The 11,147-nt window shown below is 41.8% G+C and overlaps 1 protein-coding gene across 1 annotated transcript in view; it reads left to right on the forward strand.

The window, feature by feature from the left end:
• Window positions 1-11,147, forward strand: part of LOC143290709 (X-ray repair cross-complementing protein 5-like) — a 49,464-nt gene that overhangs the window by 17,321 nt on the left and 20,996 nt on the right. The window contains exons 10-14 of the mRNA XM_076600225.1: window positions 787-849; window positions 4,026-4,163; window positions 5,372-5,480; window positions 9,394-9,454; window positions 10,679-10,786. Of these exons, the coding sequence (XP_076456340.1) occupies window positions 787-849; window positions 4,026-4,163; window positions 5,372-5,480; window positions 9,394-9,454; window positions 10,679-10,786 (479 nt within the window). The remainder of the gene's footprint in view (window positions 1-786; window positions 850-4,025; window positions 4,164-5,371; window positions 5,481-9,393; window positions 9,455-10,678; window positions 10,787-11,147) is intronic.

Consider the following 11,147-nt stretch of genomic DNA (forward strand, 5'->3'; position numbering starts at 1 on the left):
ATGTTATTTGTTTTGACATATTTTTCATCTATACATAAGAGTCCATATTTCCTTATAAATGACAAACAGAATGTTTATTGTGTTAACATTAAATTTTGTGTAACTGTTTCCATATTTCTATTAGGTTATGTTTGAACTTGTCTCAAGCAAGTTTTTTTTCAACATGAGTATAACATTCTTGTGGAGATCAAGGAAGTTGTGTGTCATTTACACCTGAGATGCTCTTTGCTCTTTTTTTTTTTTTTTTTTTTTTTTGATTTTAACCTTATTATGATAAAAAGATCAGTCCTCTTCTAGCAGCTATGTCAACCTTATCATAATAAAGGGAACTGAGATGGTATCCCAGTACATATCCTTTTCATGTTACACCAGTTAACTGTAACATCCTTGTAATGCCTTTCAAAAAGTTGTAATTGTATGATAGTCAGTCGTGTCCAACTATGACAGAGGAGGCAACTACTGTTTGACTATCTGAGCTCTGCACAGTCGGCGTTGGGATGGTCCCCAAAGGCCAGCTAGCTCTCAAGGCTGCAGCACTTAGAGGTGGCACAGTCTTGCCTCCTAGTTTGAGAGTCATCGTCCTTCACAAAAGACTGAGTTGTAAATGAATTCCCACTGCAGTGGAGAAACCATTGATGATATTGTCTTTGCTGTTGGCCCAACTGTAAGCATACGTCAGTCTCTCATACAGCTAGGCAGATCCACACATCAGTGTGTTTGTTGCCTTGAATAGCTTTCCCTCATGCCAAGACAAGAAAATAAAGTTGGTGGAAATGATGTGTGCAGGTGCGAAGAAGTCACTACATGGGAGACAGCTGTCTGAGTGTTTCTGCTGAGAAAGGGGATGAGGTAACTGTGTGGTGTGGAGTATGTGTGTGTATGCGTTTCATTTTCTTTTTCAATGTCTTTCCTCTAGAATAGACACTAGATGTGTATAGCGGCAATGTTTGTGTGTGTGTTTGTATGTGCTTGTGTTCTGTGTGCATATGCATAAGTGTTGTGGGGGGATGGTTCGGGAAGGGGGGAGGTAAGGGGGAGGGGGGCATGATTAGCGCCTTACTAAAAATCTACAAGAAGATCTTGCAGATAGGGGAGTGGCTCATGCCATGGACACAGTCATTGAACATTACCCTGCCCAAGAAAGGAAAATTACAGTTTCAGTTTCACTTTCTCAAGGAGGCGTCACTGCGTTCGGACAAATCCATACACGCTACACCGCATCTGTTGAGCAGATGCCTGACCAGCAGCATAACCCAACGCGCTTAGTCAGGCCTTGAGTGCATGCTTACATATTTGTGTACCTATGAAAGTGGATTTCATTTTACGTAATTTCGCCAGAGGACAACACTCTCGTTGCCATGGGTTCTTTTTCAGTGCGCCAAGTGCGTGCTGCACACGGGACCTCGGTTTATCGTCTCATCCGAAAGACTAGACGCTCAGTTTGATTTTCCAGTCAAACTTAGGAGAAAGGGCGAGAGCGGGATTCGAACCCACACCCTCACGGACTCTCTGTATTGGCAGCTGAGCGTCTTAACCATTCTGCCACCTTCCTCCTTATGTATAGATGAAAATTACAACTGTGCAAGAACTACCACACCACCAGCTTTATCTCTCATCCAAGCAGTCATACTGAAAATTATGCTCGACACACTGAAGTCACAAGCAGAAATAAACATTGCTGAGGGACAAGCAGGCTTTAGAGCAGTATCATATTGTAGATTATCAGTCTCTGAATTTTGTGTTAGGCTGTGCCTTCAACACCAACAAGAACTCTACAGCGCCTCCGTGGACTTCAAGAAGGCATTTGACAGGATACAGCATGCTGCCTTATGGCAGACAATGAGACCGCACAACATCATCATTAACATGATCAGAACCATAGAGCACCTCAACAAGGCATCCAGCGCAGTCAGCTTCAACAATGGCAGCTTAGGGAACTGGTTCAGGACGACAGTTGGAGTCGGGCAAGGCTGTCTGCTCTCACCTTCTCTCATAACATCTTCCTCAAGAGAATCATGACTGATGCACTGGAAGAACATGAAGGAACAGTCAGCACTGGAGGCAGAACTATCACAAATTCATGTTTTGCTGATGACTTTGATGGCCTAGCAGGAAAAGAAGAGGAGTTATCAAGATTGGAGGAACACCTGGATAAGACCTCAGCAGCCTAATGCATGGAAATCAGTGCAGAGGAAACCAAACTGATGACCAGCAACACCAACAGCATCAGGACTGACAATAAAGTTGAAAGCGAGAAACGAGACAGTCCACGGTTTCAGGTACCTGGGAGCAATAGTAACAGACCAGGGATCAAAGCCTGAAATATTGTTCATGATTGCACAACCAACAACAGCACTGACAAAGACCACTTTGTGTGATAAGAACATTGCACTCAGCTCCAAGATCAGACTGATGCACTCTTTGGTTATCTCAACATTCCTGTTTGCCTGTGAGTCATTGATTTAGAAAACTGACACGGAGAAGAGGGTACAGACCACAGAGATGAGATTCTTTAGAAAAAAACTCCTCAGTATTTCCTACAGAGATCACATCACCAGTGAATAAGTGAGAAACAGCCAAACCATTGGATCCTATGAAGATGTAACCATAACCAAGAAATAAGAATTGAAGTGGTTTGGGCATGTCTCATGGTCAGCTGGACTTGCCATGACAATGCTGCAGGGCAGAGTGCAGAGAAGGAGAGGGAGACTAGAGTGATGGGAGGTCAGTCATCGCAGAATGGACAGGCCTGATACTGAGCAATGCCTTGTGAGAGATGAGGAACAGAGAGAAATGGAAAGAAGTGGTTGCCAGTGGTGCCCCTAAGGTCTTAAGACAGCGCTATGAAAGAAGAAGAGGATAAATATAGTGTGTATGTGTGTATGCATACATCGCTATACAGACTTGATTTCTTGCTTATGTGTGCGTGTGCGCAGGTAATCATACATGTTATGCACTGGTATGATCAGTTTTATGTCGTCTTACAAAGGGTGATGTTAGAGCTGATGTATGAGTTTGGGTGATTTCTTTGTGTGTGTGTGTGTGTTATTTTTATCTGAATACGAAATGGTAAAGTAATAGACGTTTTATTTTCAACCTTATCTCTAAAAAGAAAAACAAAGAAAGAAGGAAATGAAAAAAGTGTTATAAATTCCTATTTGCGTGGCAACAAGAACCATGTCAGTGATGGCAGAGTGCTGTGCAGAGCAAGGTGGCAGGCGGCAGAATGGCCAAGATGCTTGTCTGCCAGAACAGTGTCCGTAATGGTCGGAGTTTGACTCCCAGTCTCACCCTTTCTCCAAGTTTGACTGGAAAAACAAATTGAGCATCTAGTCATCGGATGAGACAATATAACAAGGTCCTATGTGTAGTGCTCACTTGGCACACTGGAAAACAACCCATGGCAAAACAAGAATTGTCCTGTGGCAAAGTGTTGTTGAAGAAATCTGCTCTGATAGAAACACAAATATATATGTGCATGAACTCAGGGCCTTACTAAGCGTGTTTGGTTGTGCTGAGGGTCAGACATCTTGCCTTGAGGCATGTGGTGCAGTGTATATGAATTTGTCTGAATGCAGTGATGTCTCATTTGAGAAACTGGAGTGATGGCCTTGAAGTAACGCATCCGCCAAGGAAGCGAGAGAATCTCAGCGCACTGGTTCGAATCAAGCACAGTCACAAGTACTTTCTCCCCCTCTACTAGACCTTGAGTGGTGGTCTAGACGCTAGTCATTCGGATGAGACGATAAATCGAGGTCCTGTGTGCAGCAGTCACTTCGTGCATGTAAAAGAACCCTGGCAAAATGCTGTAGAAAACTCCACTTCGATAGGAAAACAAATTTTTTTTAAAAAATTGCAGGCAAGAAAAAATACAAAAAAATGGATGGCACTCTCAGTGTAGCGACGCTCGCTCCCTGGGGAGAGCAGTCCTAATTTCACACAAAGAAATCTGTTTTGACAAAAAGAGTAATACAGTACAATACAAACTGGAAGTACAGTAGGCAGTGTGACTTGTGTTGAAAAAGGCAGCAGCCGTGGCGTTGTCAGCGCTGATCAACGCCCTCTACGAGACCAACTGCGTGGCCATCGCGCGTCGTGTGTATGCGGCACGCAACGCCCCCCGCATCGGTTGTCTCCTTCCGCAGATCAAGGCCGGGTATGAGGTGAGGAGTTTGGGGTGCTTGCTTTTGTGTGTCTTCTTCCTTTTTTTTTTTTTTCTTTTTTTGTGGTGCTTCCGTCCTATTGTTTCCCACGTCTTTGTTTTACCACAGTTTTATATTTACCTTTCGTATGCCTCTTTCGGCCACACACACCTTAACTGATCACTTCCTTACAATTTTCCTATCATCTTGGGCAGCAGTTACCCCCAGTTTGTTTCGAGGCATGCATTTTAAATGTGTTCAATGACTGTATTAAATTTGCCAGGGTTTTTGAGGTTCTAGTGTTATGTGTGCATTCTAAACATGCATGGCAAGTGATTACATCTGCTTGGGTTTATCATTGCTCTAGTGTGAGTTGTAGAAATTGAAGCCTTTCTGTCATCCATCCTCTCCCTTACTCTTTCTCTGCTTCCATCGCATTTTACTGTATACCCCCCTTCAAAAGGGGTGTGGCCAATATAAATAAACAATCTCAATCTCCGCCTCCATCCCTCTTCTCCCTCCCTCCCTCTCTTCTTCTTTTTCTTCTTCTCATCCCACAACTCTGTGAAGGTATCTTAGCTCTTTGAGTTCTGCAGTCATTTTCCCTTTGTTGTTACCTCTGATGAGGTGGTTTCTTCTTCTTCTCCTCCTTGAACTCGAAACAACAGTCACTGGGGATCTGCACAGAAGAAGTGTTCACCAAAGTTTTCCTGGTCTGTCAGTTGTCACCCACACAGATCATCTGTACACACACAGAATACAGAATACTTTATATTATTGTCAGTAAGAGAAATTCATGTGCAAATGGGAATCAGTCATTCAACATGTATGCACAAAAGACACAAAACATAAATGCTTAAGTAAATGTTCATACAGTAATTGCAGTCATGTGCATGGAATAGTCACAGTAGATGTGTGTGATTCAGTACGTGGGTTGGAGTTGTACAGATGGATGCCAAAGATTTAACTGTAAATGTGAATGTGGTGCTATAGATAAGAAGTCACCCCTTTCAGAAATTGAGGAAAAAGTGTTGTCTTGTGTGTGTATGAATCTGAGAAACAAAATTGAGCACTTATTCAGCACGCACAGACACACACACAGGCGCGCGCGTGCGCGCGCACACATACACACACACACACACACACACACACACACACACACACAAACTCTGCTTCCCACCCCACACGTATATGCACACAGTCTGTTTAAAGTTGTGTGTTGTACTCAGTGCTTGTACTGGATTGAGCTGCCATTTGCTGAAGACCTCCGTACCTACACCTTTGGGTCGCTGCCCACAAAAGACAACATCGCCTTCAACAAAAAGTACGCCCCTTCCGGTAAGCACCTTGAACACCCTTCCTCCTCAGTTGGGTCTTCTGTTTTTTCCATTCTTTTTAACTTTGCTTTTAATGCAAGCCAGAAGATTTTTTTTTCAATAGTGACATACATGAACAAATACCTGAAAAACAAAAAAAAATATTTTCAAACAAATAAACAATATGATGACTTGTATAATAATAATATTAATATGTTACAGATTGCCATGTGATGACTTCAGTTTTCACCCACATGCGCACACACACATGCATCTGCGCATGTGCACACATATACATGCGCACAGACACACGCACACACAGCATTCCGGATTGGAATTTAAAACCAGACTTTTTACATTGTCAGCTCACTTTGAAGGAATGAAGAGTGGGAAAGGGAGAGTGGGGGGAGGTGTTTTGAGAAAGAGTGGTCATGAATGATTATGTAATTTGTAATATTTTTCTTTCATGTAAAGCGCCCTGAGTTCTCAGAGAGAAATGGCGCTATATAAATGTACATTATTATTATTATTGTACAAGTCTTAAAAACCACAAGTCATTTCATTGTATGTCATTGTCACTGTTGATGAATTGTCTGATGTCTGATTGGTTGATTGATTGATAGAGTCCTCATGTCAGTGCAAGAACCTGTGGTGGAGGCTCATTCCTCTTTGCTGCTCCCCATGTCTGGAACAACTTCCTCGTCATATCTGTTCATCTGACTTCGTCTCTGCCTTCCACTCTTCACTGAAAACTCATTTTTTTCAAAACTTGTCCATAAGCATTCTCATTCTCTTACAACTTCTCTCACTCTGGATGATGGGTCCACATTGAGGCCCTACTGTTTACAACTGTTTTAGACGAAGGAGCCCGATTGGGGCTTACGAAAGTTTTGAATTTTTGGAGTGGCACCTAATTTGTAAAATGATGTTATAAACTAAGAATATCTGAACTGACCTTTCCACTCTCCACTGCAACCAATAAATGTGGAGTGTGTTGCTGTGCTAGCAAACAGCAGAGTTATTTTCTAGGTGATTGGTTCACCTAGGAAGCGAGAGAATCTGAGCATTCTGGTTCAAATCACGGCTCAGCCACCGATATTTTCTCCCCCTCCACTAGACCTTCAGTGGTGGTCTGAATGCTAGTCATTCGGATGAGATGATAAACTGAGGTCCTGTGTGCAGCTTGCACTTAGCGCATGTAATTGAACCCACAGCAACAAAAGGGTTGTTCCTGGCAAAATTCTGTAGAAAAACAAATAAAAGTGCAAAAAACACAAAAAAAATTGGTGGCGATCTCAGTGTAGCGATGCGCTGTCCCTGGGGAGTGCAGCCCGAATTTCAGACAGAAAAATCAAATACAAATACGCATGAACAGTGCGTGTCAACAATGGCGTCTGACCCAGTTTCTTGTAAGTCACAAGGCAGACAACAGAATTCAATTTTTTTCAAAGTCTCAGTGCTTTCCTGCATTTGTTTATGAGTTAGTGTGCAAATTTCAAACAAAGAACATGGATACTTTCATCATCTCATTGGATGACGCATAGGAAGGGAAGAAGTTTTATATTCTGTCCCCAACTAATTCGTTATGTTACTGAATAGTTTGGAAGTTTTTGGTTCATAGATTCTAACATTGTTTTTTGGCAATTTTATTTCTTACCCATACAAAGGGGGTGAAAGTCAGGGGAGCTAACTGGCATTACTGAGTGAATTAAATTCTGCCCCTTTGTGTCATCAGTGAAAATCTGGGTGTGATGTTCGATTCAAACTCACAATGAAAGAAACTCATGAACAATCTCTGCAAGGCTGCATACTTTCAAATTGAAAGATCAGTTCCATCTGACATCTCCTTACTACTCAAGGAACACAAACTCTGATGTGCTCTCTTGTCTTGTCCAGACTTGAATATCTAAGCTCACTCCTCACTGGTTGTCCTAGAATACTGAATACAAAAACTCCAGAAAGTTCAAAACGCAGCAGCCAAGATTAATCTTTAGAACCAAAAAGACTGACAATACCACTCATCTTCTGCATTCTCTTCACTGGTTCCCAGTTTCTGCCCAGCATTCAGTACAAAGTTGCAATTCTCACCTTCAACTCCATTTTGGGTGCTGCTCCTCAGCATCTGAGAGAACTTGATTCAAACCTACACACCCCTCAACAACTCAGATCATCTTCCGATTCATGGCGGCTACTTGCTCCCCGTGTTAAAACCCCGATCCTCCTGTGATTCTTTCTTTTCTTATCAGCTCCATCTGTCTGGAAAAGTTTATCTCATGATCTTCGCCACTCTCCCTCATTTCAATCTTTTAAAACTGGTCTGAAAACACATCTTTTTGAAAACATACCTATTCAACTGACCTTCCATACCTCGTCAGTTATAAGCATGCAAACTCTCTCTTGTTCGGTGTGTGTGTGTGTGCGCGCATTTGTATGTGTGTGTGTGTAATTATATAATGTGATACACATAGTTTCTGAATCTCTTATATTATTGTGAGCTAAATCTTTTTTTTTTCTTCTTCCTTTTGTGAGTTATTGTGTGTATGTATGTGTGTGTGTGTGTGTTTAATGTTTATTGTGAAGCGCTTTGAGCTCTCTTTAAGGGAGGAGAGCGCTCAACAAATGTCCATTATTATTGTTATCATTGCCCCATACCTGCCAGTTTACTTTATATTCTAGTTATGTATGAGGTATGAGAGATGAGCTGGGGGGAGGGGTAGACAAAATCGGAATGAGTGGTTCTTTTATGTTACGGCACCATGAGCTTTTAGGGAGGAAGGGTGCTTTACAAATGCAGTTTTATCAGTATATAAATTGATATAAGTATACATATGGGCCAACAGCAAAGTGAGAGCTGTATTATCAATGGTTTCTCCAGTCAATGGGAAATCATTCACAGCTTAGTCTTTTGTGAAGGACTATGACTCTCAAACTAGGAGGCAAAATTGCACTGGCTGTTAGTGCTGCAGCCTTGTGGGCTAGTTGGCCTTTGGGAACCATCCCAATGCCAGCTGTCCTAAAACCCTCTTGGCCAAGAGAGTGGGGATGTAACTCTCCACTATAATCAAATTCTAGCCCAAAGAGGCGGAACAGCAGTTACCTCCTCTGCTGTTCTGATGGTCATCGTCAGACACGACTGACTGTTATATATGTTATTATTATTGATGTTTTCCCTAGAGGAGCATTGGTTTTTTCATGTAAATCGCCTTTAGCTCTTACTCTTAGGGAGAAAAGGCGCTATACAAAAGCACATAATCATCATTGTTGTCATTGAATATTATCATTATTGACCGATGTTTTCCCCTGAGGAGCATTGGTTCTTTCATTTAAAGTGTCTTGAGTTCTTAGGGAGAAAGGACGCTATACCACTGTCCTAAAAAAAGGTGGATAGCGCATACCTTCTTTGATTGAGCCCTTTTGCTAACTGAAACCAGCAGAAGTGTTCAGTCAGCCATTTTGCCACTCCTGTCAGTACAGTGCAAAGCGGTAGCTTCATATATGTAGCCAAGAGCTAAACTGGCTACAATGACTGCTTCACGGCAAGCTTTTACTTGCTTGCGGCGCTAGTAAAGCTGACCGTCCTATGTGTGCCTCCACAGCCTGTTTGTGCTGCGTGTCACTGCTCTGTTTTCCTGTAATAACTTTGGTTAATAAATCATTGGCAGATATCAATCAAGATGCAACATTTGGTATGTCGTGGGGGCAAGCATTACACAATTTCTCCGAAGATACATGGTTACATTTCACAAACTACCACCAGTTAGATGATGACTTCTCTGCAGACTGACAGCCGGAAACGAGTGTCAGTATGGCATCCACTTGGCTTCAGCTTTCCTGGCCAATGAGCTATCCATCTAATTTTAGGACAGTGACCCTGTACAAATGCACATTATGATTATTATTATTCTGTGATTATTATTGACTGATGTTTTCCTCAGAGGAGCAGCTGACAGCAGTCGACAACCTGATCACATCCATGGACCTGTCTACAGCGGCCGAGTAAGATGCTTAGTTTCAGTTTCTCAAGGAGTTGCCACTGTGTTTAGACAAATCATATACGTTACACCACATCTACTTGGCAGTGACATACAATGCCTGACACACCAGTTGAGCACTGAGCGCATGTCTATATATCTGTGTACCTATCAGAGTGGATTTCTTCCACAGAATTTTGCCAGATGTTAAAACTTATGTTGCCACAGGTTCTTTGTCAGTGGGACATGGGACTCTTGGTTTATCACCTCATTTGGTTCCAATGACCAGACACTCTGATTTTCCAGTCAAACATGAGAGAGAAGGTGAAACTGAGATTGGAACCCAGACCCTCACTTACACTGTATCAGCAGTTTAGAGTCATAACCATTCTGCTTCCTTCCTCGCTGACTTGTAAGATGAAGAAATGAAAAATCCACTTTAATATATGTGTATGTGTGCACACACTTAAAAGTCTGACTGGATAACACAGGAAATGAATGATGAGGCAGCTGTCAGTTGGCTGTACCCAGGTAGGCAGTCTGTTGTGTAAATGACTGTTTGTAAAGCACTTACAGCTTGGTCTCTGACCAAAGATTGATACGATGTAAATATCAATAATAATAATAATAATAATGACATGAATTTGATGTTCTGTTTCCAGACCACTAGTGGCACTTCCCCCAAAGCATGTATTGTATCATATCAGTTCTTGTCGCAACAGATTTTTCTGTCAGAGTTCATCGCCACAGTCTGACACCATGCTTTTGTGGAGGGGGGGGGGGGGGGGGGGGGGGGGGGGTCTATCAGTGTTTTTGTTTTTAGCATCAGAGTATATGCAGGATTGATACTTCCCTCAGAGCATGTATTAGTTTTTGTCGCAACAGATTTCTGTGTGTGTCAAAGTTTGTTCCCACAGTGTAGCACCACACTTTTTTTTTTTTTTTTTTTTTTTTTTGTTCTCTTTGTTAGTGGGGTTTTTTTGTTTGTTTCTTAAATTTCCCAGGGCAACAACCCTTTTGTTGCCTTGGGTTCTTTTTACATGCGCAGAGTGCATGCTGCACACAGGACCTGAGTTTTATCCTCTCATCCACCAAAAGGGGTGTCAGGCAAAAAAGGGACCAGGAATAAAAGAGGAAGAGAGAAAACACACACACACACACACACACACACACACACACACACACACACACACACACACAAAACAAAACAAAAAAACCCACTGGAGATTGAAATGTTTTATTCTGGCAGGGATGAGGACGGGGAGAAGTGCGAGGCTTTCAAACCCAAACTGATGTTCAACCCCTACTTCCAGCGAGTTTACCAGGTAACAAAACTGGTCGTCAGTGACGGTTCTTGGTGTGAACTTGGTTTTAGTGTTTGAAGGATCAAATTATTTTCCTAAATTTAAAAAGAAAACAAAGTCTCAATTTACATTAGTCCATGGTTTAGTTTTCAATCATATGTTGTTTGAATGGTAAATTCTTTTCCTTATTGAAAAAGATATATATTGGCAGGATTTCTTCGTTTATGATACTTCAGGATTTATTTTTTATCATGATTTTGGAATGGTAATTTTCCCTAAACAGAAAAGTAAATCGTCAGGATTTCTTATATTTTGGTCCAGGATTTGGGTTTTAGTTTATGGTGTTTGAATGGTGAATTCTTTTCCTGATTAAAAATAAAATTGTCAGCATTTATTGATTTATGATAAACCAGG

Source organism: Babylonia areolata, chromosome 16 (genome assembly GCF_041734735.1).
Source record: "Babylonia areolata isolate BAREFJ2019XMU chromosome 16, ASM4173473v1, whole genome shotgun sequence".
Lineage (NCBI taxonomy): Eukaryota > Metazoa > Mollusca > Gastropoda > Neogastropoda > Buccinidae > Babylonia > Babylonia areolata.